This window comes from Porites lutea, chromosome 10 (assembly GCF_958299795.1).
Source record: "Porites lutea chromosome 10, jaPorLute2.1, whole genome shotgun sequence".
Taxonomy (NCBI): Eukaryota; Metazoa; Cnidaria; class Anthozoa; order Scleractinia; family Poritidae; genus Porites; species Porites lutea.
Genome location: NC_133210.1, coordinates 1,697,238 through 1,711,676, shown reverse-complemented (window position 1 = coordinate 1,711,676; position 14,439 = coordinate 1,697,238). Strand labels below are relative to the sequence as shown.

General features: G+C 38.4%; 1 protein-coding gene across 2 annotated transcripts; it reads left to right on the top strand.

The window, feature by feature from the left end:
- Positions 1-325: 325 nt before the first annotated feature.
- LOC140951265 (ADP-ribosyl cyclase/cyclic ADP-ribose hydrolase-like) lies at positions 326-14,044 on the top strand. 2 transcript variants are annotated; one of them, XM_073400500.1, is made up of 9 exons: positions 326-371; positions 5,627-5,918; positions 7,562-7,650; positions 9,794-9,917; positions 10,283-10,374; positions 10,949-11,038; positions 11,644-11,736; positions 12,655-12,765; positions 13,927-14,044. In XM_073400500.1, the coding sequence occupies exons 2-8, from the start codon at positions 5,649-5,651 to the stop codon at positions 12,746-12,748; spliced, it is 852 nt and encodes a 283-aa protein (XP_073256601.1). In that variant the 5' UTR covers positions 326-371; positions 5,627-5,648; the 3' UTR covers positions 12,749-12,765; positions 13,927-14,044. The 2 variants fall into 2 exon arrangements, with proteins under 2 accessions (XP_073256601.1, XP_073256602.1); XM_073400501.1 differs by lacking the exon at positions 326-371 and adding an exon at positions 2,368-2,401.
- Positions 14,045-14,439: the final 395 nt, after the last annotated feature.

Here is a 14,439-nt window from a genome sequence, read left to right as displayed (position 1 = left end):
GTCCACCGGCATCCGGCAGACCGATTTCACATCGAAATCGCGTTCACACGATACCGTTGCCAAATTTCGTACCGGAGTGGAATTCTCGCCCCGGTACAACAACCGGGGTGAACTCACGCCGGGGTGACTCGTGCCGGTATGACATTTTGTGGTGGTATCACGTAAACAAATATAGAGCCATGAGAGGGAACCGGAGTGAACTCACTCCGGCGCGAAAGTCGCCCCGGTGTCATGTAAACACCCCCTAATAATCAGCCGATTAAGAGGTCATATCATCACTGTCCACATTAAATATTTCATCGAACCCCGAGAGGCCATCGTTCACTTTGTATCGAAGCCAGAAAGAGGGGATATTCAAACACGCCTAAAAGGTTAGTGGTATCTTACTAATTAAGCTGTTATGAGAGTGGAATATACTGTACCAACGTTTTTTTTTTTATTCAATATTTTTATCCAGAGGCATCCAATTTAGCAGAGCTAGTTTAAATGAAGCCCTGATACAACACAAAAACGAAGACATGAAAACATTAAAACTATACAATTAATTAAGTTACAAAGGCAACATTTACTGGAGGCGTTACTGTTATGGCGCTTTAGCTTGTTTTTAAATTCACTGAGGGTCTCTACTTGTATAATGATTCTCAGTAGGGTGTTGTAGGTCCGAGCACCGTTTACTCTGAAGCTACCTTGGTATTTAGTAGTTTTTGCGAAGGGAGGGCGCAGCAGATCACGGCTTCCGGTGTTATAGCCATGGAAAAGGTGCACGTGCCTAAACTCTGTAAGTAAGTACGAATGCGCCATTCCGTGAAGACACTTATGGACTAAGACACATTTGAGATAATTTCTGCGTACTTATAGGCTGGGCCAAGTGTTGATTTCAACTCCTCAGCCCCGATAGATCGACCCGGCTTCAATAATACATGCGGCGAGTCTATTTAGCTTATCTAGATAGGCTTTTCTCACAATCCCACAACCGTCTCCCAGACAGGCGAACAGCAATCGAACAATGGCAAGACAAAAGTATTGTAGAGCACTTGACAAGTTGGCTCGGGAAGAACCTTACGCGCTCTACTCAGAATACCTAAGTAGTTGATTCTAATTATAATTCAGTCCAGAAAGTCATTACTGGAAATTCGAATTTTAGAAAAAAAGAAAACTTGTTTGATTCATTCGTTAATGCCAGGAATGGAGCCTTGAGGTTAGGTTAAAATTATTATATGTCAAGGGCACCCAACTACTGTTTTCTATAAAAGATATGTTCGCACACATTGCTTAGAAATTTCTATAGCTCGAGAAAAACGAAACATGATGGTCTTATTGGACTTTCGCATTTCCATAGTTTCAACAATTTTTCGGATATTGGGCCGGTTTTTTATTCGTATAAAAAGAAGCCCTAAAATTTTCGGCTTTGGATATATTGACAGAAACGGCTATTAGCAGATAGGATTTTCGGGTGAACAATGAGTAAGTCCTAATGAATTCGAAAAGGCTAATGGTAGGGGGCGATCCCACACCTATTTGAAAGATTGTTTTTTATTAGCTGGGAAAACAATAGGGATTGTCATATAATCTACTAATTGCAGATTAAAGGGGACTAGTGAAATAAGAGGTTTAGAACGGTGCAGGTCTACAAGGATGACCGAAGAGACACAAAATAAGCTAAAATATAGACCTTCTTGTAAAATTACTCTACTAGTTAGCCGTAAAATGGTTTCTAATGCAACAAGCATACCAAATCAAATCAGTTCTGAGTTTACTCCGCTAAGAGACCGAGTGCATTATTTATTGGAGAGAATTTTTGTATCCAATCGTCTCAATGGATAAAGGTCTGTTACAGAGAACTCAAGCTTAACGGATTTCTGATCCACATGAATTACCTTAGGATGCAAAACATTAACTAAAAAGCTTTTTAAATCCCTCAATAAATAATGTATACTTCTTAATGGAAATTGGAGTTCATATTACGTGTACCGGCCACAAATGGTTTTGCATACCAAATCAAATCAGTTCTGAGTTTACTCCGCTAAGAGACCGAGTGCATTATTTATTGGAGAGAATTTTTATATCCAATCGTCTCAATGGATAAAGGTCTGTTACAGAGAACTCAAGCTTAACGGATTTCTGATCCACATGAATTACCTTAGGATGCAAAACATTAACTAAAAAGCTTTTTAAATCCCTCAATAAATAATGTATACTTCTTAATGGAAATTGGAGTTCATATTACGTGTACCGGCCACAAATGGTTTTGTGATGACTATATCTAATAATCAGATAATTACCTCAATATAGTTATGATACCACTGTCCACATAAAATATTTCATCAAACCCCGAGAGGCTATTGTTCACTTTGTATTGAAGCCAGAAAGAGGGGATACTGTATTCAAACACGCCTAAAAGGTTAGTAGTATCTTATTAATTAAACTGTTAGAAATTTCTCTGGAGCTTGAGAAAGGCTAAACATTATTGTCCTGTTTGTTTTTCGTTTTTCCATTAACTTTTCTAAGATTTTCGGCCGTGATATTGGGGTTTTCATATTTTACGCTCCAGATTTTTACGTTACTCGTGAAAAGGAGACTTAAAATTTTCGGCTTTGGGTATATTGACGGAAAGAGCTATAATGTAGAAAATTCGAGTTCTCTCAAGGCTTTTAATAGCAGATAAGATTTTTGGAAAAAAAATGAGCAAGCCATAATGAATTTGAAAAGACTAAAGGTGCCCGTCAAGGGCGGATTTAGGAGTCGGCCGGAGGGGCCGCGACCACCCCTTTTCTTTTTAAATTTTGTATTATTTTGATAGAATTTTCAGAAAAATAAAATAGTATCTATATAGCTAGCAAGTGTCCCGGCCACCCCTTTCTGAATTATCTGGATCCGCCCCTGCCCAAGAATGACCGAACAAATAAAAAATAAGCCAAAAATATAGATCTTCTTAAAACTACCCTAGCTAGCTGTGAAATGGTTCTCAAGCAATTTGGAGAAAGTCATCGTTGGGTGCCCGTGAAATATCATTTACAACTAAAGAACACAGTAAAAAAAGACAAGAAGTTAATAAGATCAAATTAAAACCCCTTAGAATGAACACAGAGGAAGGAGCAAAAAACAATTACGAAAATACAGACAATACAAACTAAAGGAGTCCGAAAATCATTTGGTTTCATGTCGTTCCGTGGTGTGATTACTAACTAAAATAAATTATGTAATAGAACTAGCCTGCAAAACAGGCGTATTTTGCGGTACTATCGATTTGGATTTTCGACTGACCGAGAGTTGGGGCGAGTCAAAAAATGATTCCAAGGGAGAGGTTGAAGAGAGAAGCTAATTGGCTAACCGCGGGAAAGGAATGTGGTTCGACTCTGAGGAGCCGTTTGTAAAATAAAAGGGCTTGCTTTTCCTCCTGGCCACAAAAGCGAGCTATGGTGCGAGACTGACGTGCAAGCCTCTTATTCCAACTAGTTCCAGTTCTTTATGTGGTTCTCGGTCACTTTTTGAATTGAGTAATGGCGGCAAAACAAACCTGAACTTTATGTTTAAAATAAGTGGTCTTCCCATTGGAATTTTGAATGGAAATTTAGCCATGTAAGTATTTATTACTTCTACTTTTGAAAGCTGAACTACTTATCAGTCTCTATTATTAAGCAGACCGTGACGTTTTCAAGACAAATACCTTCTTATCTTTACAATAATGTCAAGTGCAAAATTTGCTGGTTTCTGTAGCTCGCGGCAAGTGTTACTTAATCATCCAAAATCCAAACAGACACCATCGCCAAGACACCAAACTACCATTTTACAAAAAAAAAAATGCCAACAGACAAATGTGGCGGCTATACCCAACGACTGTTTTCTGTAAAATATATGTTCGGAAAAACCAACAATGCCTAGAATTTTTTGTGAATCGTTGAAGATGCTTGCTGTACAGGAGAAAAATTGCTATACCAAAAATACTGTGACAAGAGACTGATTTTCAGTACTGGTTTCATTGGTCTTTCGATAGTATTTTAATAGAGAGTACAAACTGTTGAAATGTCAATAGCGAGACGTCAGTCCGAGACTTTAGAGTCACGTTTATGGCAAACGGGCAGATCCAGGTTGAGAATTTCTCAAAATATAAGCTAAAAGAAAATGAGCAGAACTGAAATCTTATTGCGTAGTAATTAACAATGAAGGACGAGAAAGGGTAAACTTGATCACGTCACGTACAAATTCACGTTTGCAGTAAACGTAAATCGGGTGATGCTCGATTCAATCTGTCATACGTAGCTGCGAGGCTTGTGGAAATAAAATCAACACAAATATAAAGGAAATAACCTCAAGGTCCAAGGATAAGATGACGCATTTCTTAATTATAGAAACTTAATTCCCATAAGCCTCAAAGCCAAGTATGAATTTTATAAATTTAAGTACCGAAATAGACCTTTTTTAGCTTGTGAGCCTTTTGTTTTCCAATTTCAGACCACGTGTTGGTACCCCAGAGAAAACATCTTTTTTTTTTGTCAAATGTCGTCTTATTATGCCAGTTTCAAACGTCTTGCTACTGCCGTGCTAAGCTGGCTCGACTGTGGCTCGACTGCAGCACGACACTAGCACGACTTGGTTAACTTTCAGACGTCGATTTTTATTCAGTCGAATAAAACGGCTGTTGCAGAAAACAAAACACAAAGATAAAGAAACGATTTAGCAAACTTTTAAATGTACCGTAAAATTCCGAAAATAAGCCCCTCCATGTATAAGCCCCTCCAAATATAAGCCCCCCAAACCAGTAACGCAAAAGACCCTTCGTTAAATCGCGCCTCCAAATATAAGCCCCCCGGGGCTTGTACTTGGAAAATTGCCCTCAAATACAAAGTAAAACAAAGGTAAAACGGTACATTTACTTCTAACTATAAGGCTAGCCCAACTGATTTTGAAACGCAAATATCCCTGTTATGTTGTATTTGAATTATTTGTTTCTAAATATTTGAGTGGAGTGCCTGTAAATTAGCTCACTAGCTAAGTGCACCTTCCACTATAAACATGCCTTTAACCTTTTTTTTTTTAACCCTCCGTAGATAAGCGCTTCCGTATATAAGCCCCTCCAAAAATAAGCCCCTTAAAAAAGGGCCTTTGAAAAATACAATCCCCGGGGCTTATTTTCGAAATTTTAGGGTATTCTAATGTATTCATAATTTATGAATTGAGTTCGGCACGACAGTAGCGCGACGTTTGAAACCAAGTCGAGCTACTGCCGTGTAGCACGACCTGGTTACAAACGTCGCGCTATTGCCGTGCTAAAGTTGAATTTAATTCGATCAATTTAGTTCGGCACGGCAGTAGCACGACGCTTGAAACGGGCCTTACACACGTTCATCCACGTGCATATATATGCATGGTTAAAGAAAAGACAAAAGACAAATTCCCTAAGGAACATCACGTGGTCTTAATTGGAAAAACAAAATATACAGGTTAAAAAAGTCTTTTGGCCTATTCACCATTGTCACATTGCCAATAATGCAAGCGTTGTTTTCAATTTCCTCTGAGTATTTAAGTCGTTCCAAGAGAAATGCAAGGCAATTCTTATGCAAAATTTCAAAATTTGGGGATTAAACAAGGTGTATTAAGGGTAGTGTGGAAACGGTTTTCATTGTAGCAAAGACTGATACATCGCTAAGATGAGCTTCATATTTGTGGCTGGATTACTCTTTCTTTTTAACACCATTGAGTCAGTGAGTTTAAAGGGCTCCACTCCAAATATCAAAGAAATTGTACTTGGAAGATGCTACGAGTATCAGGAATTGAAAACTGTTGGTCCAAAAAAGAAAGACTGTAACAAGATCTGGGAGGCCTTTCATCAAGCCTTTGCTTACAAGGATCCGTGTAACCTACCATTCGACGATTACCAGCCGTTCTTTGATGCAACTGAAATGCAAGAACTTCCAAAGGTTAGAAAAACTGACAAGTGTCTTGTTGAAGAAGGGTGGAGCTTCTCTCAGATAATGTATTTTATTACAGGGAAGTGTAAATTAAACAAACGTCATTTCTATCAAATTCCTGACTGTGATACAATGTTTTGAGTTAGAAATATTTGTTTCGGAAAATTTAGAAACAATCTAATCAGTTCGGGGACGTTTACACTCAGTTTTTAACTGTAGAACGCAATACATTACGTATATATTGTGAAAATAATAGCTTCGAAACTCATAAAGTACGAATAATATGTTAGATTAATGCGCAAGCATGGAGTATACGGAATGGTGAACAACGAATGACGTAATTATATAAATGCAAACTGTGAAAAAATTACATAATACCTAAGAGACATAACGAACTTCAAAATATATTGCATGTTGCACAGTTCAGAATATGAACTGAGATCCTTTTTCCTTGCAGATACTCATCAAAAAGCAGATGACATTCATCGAGCAATATTTTTGCTTATTCTTGCATTTGTTCCATACTGTTTAATCAGTAATTCGTCTACTACTTCCTCCGATAGCAGTGATCTCTTTCGAATTTCCCTTAGATCCGCACTCATGCAATATTAAACAACAAGCCGGCCTGTCGTTGCCTGGAAACGAGGTTGCGATTGTATATTGATGGCACTATTTTGGCAAAATGCCATCCTGTCGACTGTATATTGCCGCAACTTCCAAATTAGGTCAGCGCTAGCTCAGCTTATGAGGAACAGAACATTTTACAACTGCGGGCTTAGTACCCTAGCCTTTTAGTGAAGGTGAGGCTGTGGTTGACTTTGTATTGGTGCAAACTTCTTTCCTTTTGTTATGGAAATCATGCTTAAGAATACGAGTTAGCATAAGAATATGATAAAAGCGAGGAGGGTTGTATCTAAAAAAGGTCAACTCCAGCCTCGTTTTTACCTGTAACTGTAAAGTGGGCCATTAGCGGGTGAATAAAGCCAATCAGAAAGCGTGACGAAATACAGTACTTTGCATTCAAAGGAGTAGGGTAAGTACCGGAGTCATGAAAACTTTCTTGACAATGTTTGTATGCAAATAGCACCAGTGTAAAAGAACACTTGGCCCAAATAAGGGAAAAACTTGTCCATTTCCTGACTGGTATAGCGAACCACTAATAATCGGTTTGAGCAATATTTCCCAAACACCCAGCCATATTCGAAAACTCCTTAACTCATTGTCAAGTGTCAGTCTTCTCACAGCCGCACTGGTGCGATGATGGTTGAGTCATCTGCGTACTATTTAAAAACGGGAGGGAGTTGGCGCTGCCTTAATTATATTTCAAGTCATTCAGAGAGAATATTAGAGGGGTCTGTCAGACGCTGCCCCCAACTTACTGCCTTTCCACTCGTTCAAATGGTTCCGCAGTATATGCTGCATACGATTGAGGGGTGTAAAGCACAACTAGTAAGTAAATCAACTAACTTAAAGGTCTAATAACCCGTAGTGGTAACGTTTTGCATGGTAGCATGTGTGGGACACAGTTATAAGAAAACCACCCTGACTATGTGACGCGGTTTTCACATGAAATCATAAATTTTTTCTATGTTGAAGCCGATATTCTTTCCGAAGAAGATCAGCCTCAAAATATATCCTTGCCTTTCCTTCAGAGTTTGTTCTGGACTGGTACATACAAAGTTGCGCATGTCTATTCTGATCGCGGTCTTCGATATACAACTCTAGAAGATACCTTTGCCGGGTGAGAATCAGCTTCAGGTTACAGCTTCTTTTATTTTAGTGTCACCTGTTTAACATATAACATTGCAGGACGGCTTTAGGAGTTTTTAGATTGTTAACAGTCCCATATTTTCCCGTAAGATCGTCGAGATCGTGCACTTGACCTTGTTTTCTTGCCCGCCTTATCAGTACATTTGATACCATGATGGACGCTCGAACAGATAAGCACTCGATCCTTACGATCTTACCAAACAATAGGGGACTGTGAACAGTCTAAGGTAGCGATCACTGCCCGAGCGCTAAAAACTGGGGGGCTTCCGAATGATAAGTCCAGCGCTCTAACCGCTCGGCCACGCCACCTCCTTGGCAACCTTACATTAACGGCTGTCCACGTTAGCTGGCCCACACCATTGACTGACAGGAAACTGTTGGCCTCCTACTAACTTTCATCGGAGGCTTTTGTTACCTTTTCAAGATCGATGATCCATAATAAAACAGAATACGTAACTGGTTATTACCATGGCCATTTCTCCATTTGTGTAGATTACTAGCCTAGGGCAGGCTGCAACCATTCATTTAACGCTGTTCCGACGTCAGGCATTATACACCAATTTTAGACACCAATTTTTTAAAAGTGGGACTAAAACTGATCCCACAGATTATCGTGGAATTTGTATTTCTAGTTGTCTTGGTAAATTATTTTCCTCAACTCTCAATCAAAGACTTCTCGAGCACATTCAGTCAAGTGACATACTTCATAAATCTCAAATAGGTTTTTTAGCAAATAATCGAATAGCCGACCATGTTCTTACACTACGAACATTAATTGACAAATATGTTAACTGTCACAAAACGAAAATATAAGCATGTTTTGTCGACTTTAGAAAAGCATTTGATACGGTCTGACACGAACGACCCTTATACAAGCTGTTATAAATAAATGTCGGAGGAAAATTCTATAAAGTCATAAAAAGTTTATACTCAAACTACTCTAGACTACCTGTTCTATTACGATTGGAAATAGCCAAACACAACCTTTTCAATACACTAGAGGTGTGGGTCAAGGCTGCATTTTAAGTCCTCTTCTCTATAACTTATACTTTAATGATCTGGCTTTTTCATTCAACAATATTTTATCTGATCCGTTTGTGACCAAATGGCACCAAACCCAATTCTCATTTTTATGCTGACCACCTTATTACATTATTGCGATCGAAATTAGGATTGCATTGCCTTAACAAATTATCTTCATATTGCAACTCCTGGATGCTTAAAGTCAACCACAAGAAAACCAAGATAATGGTTTTCCAAAAAGGCAAAAACGAATGGGATGATGTTCTTCACATAGCGTTGAATGAAATGATAGACAATATACAAGACTATACTAACTTAGGGACTCGCATCTCATATTCCAGAAATTTTACACTTTCACTCGAACATCTTCGACAAAAAGCCCTTCGTCCCTCTTTTTAGTCTAAGACGCCACAATGATTTTAACAAACTGAAACCTTCCCTTTCAAGTGAAATTTTTGACACAATGATCTCACCGATTTTAACCTACAATAGTGAAGTTTGGGGTGCCTTTGTGAAATCAGATTATTTTAAGTCGTGGGATAGCTCCGGAATCGAAAAACTTATTTACACTTTTGTAAACGATATTTAGAAGTTCATAAAAAGTCATCCAATGTTGCATGCAGAGCTGAAATTGGCAGATTCCCTTTGATCATTGATTTCAATACTTAGAGATCTATAAAGTCCCTCTGACTGCCTCACGACAGTTCATTTGAGAGAGTTAGTCTTAAGACAAGTCAGACCAACTCATCCTCAGACCTACTCATCATCTAGGTATTCATGAGGAACGTATAAACTGGAGGATTAGTTAAGAACTTGAGTTCTTCTTAAAAAAGAGGCCTTTAATTCAATGAAAATACTTTTTAAAACACTTTTTAAGATAAAAACAATTAGAACAATAATAAAATGGACAAGTCAACGCGCTCTTCAAAATTTTTAAATTCGTAGAGAAGGGCTTCGTTGCCATTATTGAAATTATCAATATGCAATTTACTGCTAATTGCAGACCTGTGTTACATTGTAGAAAGGCAAGAATTTCGCAAATATGATCATAAAACCAATAATGTACGTTTTACGTCTAAAACCTCTTGCAGGTATCTGGTGGATGGACTGACTTGGTGTGGAAAAAAAACTAACGAAGGCATTGACTACGATTCCTGTCCGGATAGGCGTGTATGTAATTATACGACAGCTTTCTGGGGCCTCGCGTCAATGACGGTAAAGCATAATCATGTATTTTTCTCTCAAACTTTTCTCGTATTTTTCTCTCGAACTTTTAAAGTTATCGTTTCCTTAACACTGTGTTTAAAATATGTAGTAATATTTATTAATTTGTTCGTCTGTCCCGCCTAGATTAGCAGTCGCTACCTGCGGTTCAGTGTAATTACTTAAGTTAAATTCTTGAAATAAAGTTTTGTTGTTGTTGTCATCGTACAAGTTTTAACGAGTTTTGTAAGCTCCTGTACATGCTACATAGACACAAGCAGTTACACGCAATGATATTTGAGTCAATAGACAGCCGCGGGTCAAGTAATTTAATTAATTACGTTAATAAACTAAATACTTATATTTGTTTTTTAAAGTTTGCAAAACATGCTCGAGGAACTGTTAGAGTAATGCTGCATGGTTCCAGGGTCGATTTAGATGGAAAAATTGTTCCTTACAGAGCAGACAGGTAATCGTACCTACGACCAAGAAATTCTTACAAATCATGTAGTTGACTAAGCTGGGGCCACGGAACTAGAAGGAGAAGGCGCGGGTAGGGAATCTTTTCCCACTTCTACGTTAGGGTGAAAAAAAAGTGAAACAATTTGTTTCATCTGGGTGAGTCCACCAATTTGATTCACCTTCCGCAAAAACTTCATAATTAAAAATCACTGCGAGGCTCAAAATTCTCAACCTTAAAATATTAGGTCATAAAATTGAAACACCCTTGGGTGTTGACAAATACCGACAAATGACATCGAAAATTTCCGAAAATTCCCTTTCGAAACTCCCTTTTTTTATAAACCTCCTCTGAATATAAGCCAATCGAAATGGCCTTAAAACTAAAAACCACGAGAATGTAGAGGAATTGGTTTGGTTTCTTTGGTCCAAACCTTTCCGCTGTCCTTCCTTTTTTCACCTTTACCAAGAGAGGGCTTAAAGGATTAGTTACTTTCTTATAAACAGAACAAAATAAGCCAGATAATTACGTTATCTATTTTTACTAATGATATAATAAGTACTTTCGTAATATTATTTTGTAGCTTCTTTGCCAAATACGAGCTGCCATATCTTCAAGTGGGCAAAGTTTCTGAACTCATGATCATAGTGGTTCACACAACCGACCCTAAAGGGTGAGAAACAGTAAGAATGTGTGTGGGAAAAATCGGCTCACATAAAAACGGCAGATACGCGTCTTATAAGGTGTAACTAGCAGATTTTGGTATCACTTCAGTGAGGTGTTTACTGGGATGATGCGCCAAATTTTTGAGCCTTACAGGTATTGCTAGCTGACGGCTGTTCCTTAAGGAAAAACTGCAGAAGAGAAGAAATCAGAAATGAAAAAAAAAAAAAAGCATTACTGACAACTTTTTTTGTCTAAAGTAAATCAATAAGTTATTATAGCTTTTACGTGGTTTCAAGAGAGAATTCACCCTTGGTGGTTGTCTGTTTTGGGATAATATTTTTTTCATGGATGAGATAGAGCTATAGTCTTCGATTTAATTCCTCGGAAGAACAACTCAAATTTTCTGATAAGCATCTCTGACCTCTTCAGGCAGCTCCCCCCCTCCTCCTAACGAAAGATATGCTTTATTCTGGCGGTATATAATTTATAATCATTTATGGAATTTTTTGAAATTCTCATTTCAGAAATTATGCTACTTTTACTAGGTTAAGTTTACGTTGTTACTCATTTTGCAACATGTTATATAATGATATAAATTTGATTTTTTTTAAGTAAATCTGTTGGTTGTGACCATGACTCTATCATTAAGCTTAAAAACGACGCAGAGCAAAGAGGACTTAAAGTAACCTGCTACGAAGACCCAGCGTACGTGGTATCTCAGTTTAATATTAATCTCTAGTTCTCAAAGCTATCATCTCACCAGGAGCCTATAACCCGGAGCAAGCAACTTCCATGTACTTGTGTCAAGGTGTTTTATTTTTAGAACGGTTTTGGCGCGAACTTAGAACGTCCAATCCTTTATATTTTAAGTCGCACGAACCCGGTCATCACACAATTGGACCTTTTATTATCATATGACTTACGTTTTCCTTTTTCATTCGTCGTATGTGCTCATACACGGAGTGGGGCTTCCATTTTCAAGCTGAAAAAGTGCTCTACAAGGTATCTAAAAATATACCGGTTTGTGAAAATTCCTTGACATATACCTAGTGTGGGATTTGCTCCCTCCGGGTTATGGGCTCCTGTCTCATAACATCTGGACCATAGTAGGAGCTCATAACCTATGGGCTCCTGGTAAGTATAGAGAATAAAAACGGCGGTTGACGAAATGTCATATGAAGTTGAAAGTCGTTAGAATCAACGTAAACTAGCAAGCGAAGAAACCCGATGCCTGATTACTGGAGAAAACAGCAACTTTTTGTGGCAAAAGTGTCTAGGAGGCTTCTGGTGATCTCCTCTTATGAATTTAAGGCCATCAAAGTCAACTTATATCTGTCAAATTATTTGACCGTAATAAACCTTACCGTGAAGTAAGAAAATTTCGGGGTACTTCTAGCTTATCGTGCGCGAAACGATGATTCATCTCAATATTTACAACGGGTCACCTTCGTCTTGCCATTGTAAATCTGTGCCCCCCGTATAGTTCTACCTCTCATACGTGTATTATAGTATTTTATCTATGACCAAGAGCCATTAATGTCCCTTTATGGATCTTGCTATAGACCATAAAGCGCAAGCATATATCAAGCCTTATATCAATATTTTACCTTTTTGTCTTGCCAGTGACGTGCGCCATATTATGTGTACGGACACTCCTTCGTATCCTAAATGCCAATTTCCCCACTCTAACCCAAATATGTATCCTCGCTTCCGTTAACTAGGAGATATTAAAAGGTAAGAATGATGACGCGGCTAAACTTCTATGTGTCTGGATGGACTGTATCATTAGATGATAAAACGCTGGCATGAGTAAATTTAGCCTGGCTTGCAGGTGCAAAAAGGGGAGGGGAAGGGAGAAAAGGCGCGAAAGCGGGAAAAAGGGAAGGGAGGGTCTCTTTCCCTTTCTCCCCAATCCCCTTCCCTTTTTCTCTTTCTCCCTATCTCCTATCCCCTTTCTACGCCCGCTAAGCAGGCTAGAGTGAATTATGCAGCTATCCTGGCTGGGCAAAGTAACAAAATTAAATAAATAGATCAATACACGGTGGATTCTTTTCATTAAAACAAACTTCCTTTGCAGTCAAAATCTCACCTTTTGTGATTATGGTTTTATTAAGTCTAAAAACTTAGAAACTAAACAATGCAATTTTTAAACACTCAGTGCTGGCTGTAAGCACACGCACATTCAGACAAAAAAAAAGTACAGTGTAAGTCAGTACACCAAGAGAGGTTGCATGGCTTTAAAGAAAATTCTGTAAAACCTAAGAAGCTAAAGTCTATAGCAGGAGGAGCTTTTTAAAAACTTTTAAATTTTAGTTAGGGTAATCTCGTACCCAGACCTCTTCGGCTTCTGGGTGGATTCATTTACAGCAACAATTGGTTATGAGCGGGACAACAGCTCTGCAGGTGCATCACGCTTTTTAGTACATTTCTTTGGAGTCCACTGCACGAATACGAAGTTTTGTGTCGTTCATAGAGGACGTAGACATACAATGACAAATTTTCCTTTCTCTTTTTGAACATGGATAAAGTCCTTAAGAATTCAACTCCAGGAAAAATCACTTACATTTGATAAATAGCAGGTCCAAATAGACGCGATAAAGTTCATTTGAAAGGAGGCAAACTAGATCTTTTTAGCGACGTTTTCCCTGCCCTCGTCGTCTTCGTCTCTTTAGCTCCCTTTGTTTGGCGAGAACGGGCAAATGCTAACTAACTTTTGGATTCGTTTCCAACATTCGCGTATAGATGTCGCATTTGCCTGCTGGAATTTTTTATTTTTTTTAAGCCTAAAAACAATAAAAAATTTCAGTGGGCAAATGCGACAGATACGCGTATGTTGCAGATGAATCAACCCTAAATTACTCTCTCGACTAAATGAAATTCTTTTTAAACTTTCAGGTGGCTTCCGTTCTCTCAGTAACGTTTGAAAGCAGAACGATAAATAATCCTTTAAATTAAGTTAAAATTGGATGGGTAACGTAGTAGTAACATAACCTTGGAAATAAACTTAACCCGTTCCTTAAAGACCTCACTGTTTTCTTTTCTTAAACATAAACGTAAACGATGAGACAGCTCATAACGGCGAGTAATAAAAACAACAACGCTCTAACAGCGGTGTTCCGTTTCGCTTGCTTGGAGATTATATCGAGAAATGAGGAGGCGATAAATTCTAAACGAAACGGGATTACTCGTTAAAGGTTTTCTACTTCTTACTTTATCGTTGTCGATAGTTTTTATTTATTTCTGAATTGATTTAGGACATGTTTACATGCAGACGGGGGACCCTAGGTAGGTGAGGTAACCCGCCTGTCCATATAATCTCTCATTTTAATTTGATCACGTTTACATAATAGGTGGGGTGATCCGCCAAGGCGGATTGCCCGGGCTTCCCAGACCGGGTATCCCTCTCAG

What these genes read in the sequence shown, in the direction of transcription:
- LOC140951265 (XM_073400500.1), top strand. Translation starts at nt 5,649, where the DNA reads ATGAGCTTCATATTTGTGGCTGGATTACTCTTTCTTTTTAACACCATT. An exon ending in AAATGCAAGAACTTCCAAAG is followed by an intron (nt 5,919 to 7,561) that starts GTTAGAAAAACT and finishes CCTTTCCTTCAG; the next exon opens with AGTTTGTTCTGGACTGGTAC. An exon ending in GTTCCTTACAGAGCAGACAG is followed by an intron (nt 10,375 to 10,948) that starts GTAATCGTACCT and finishes ATTATTTTGTAG; the next exon opens with CTTCTTTGCCAAATACGAGC.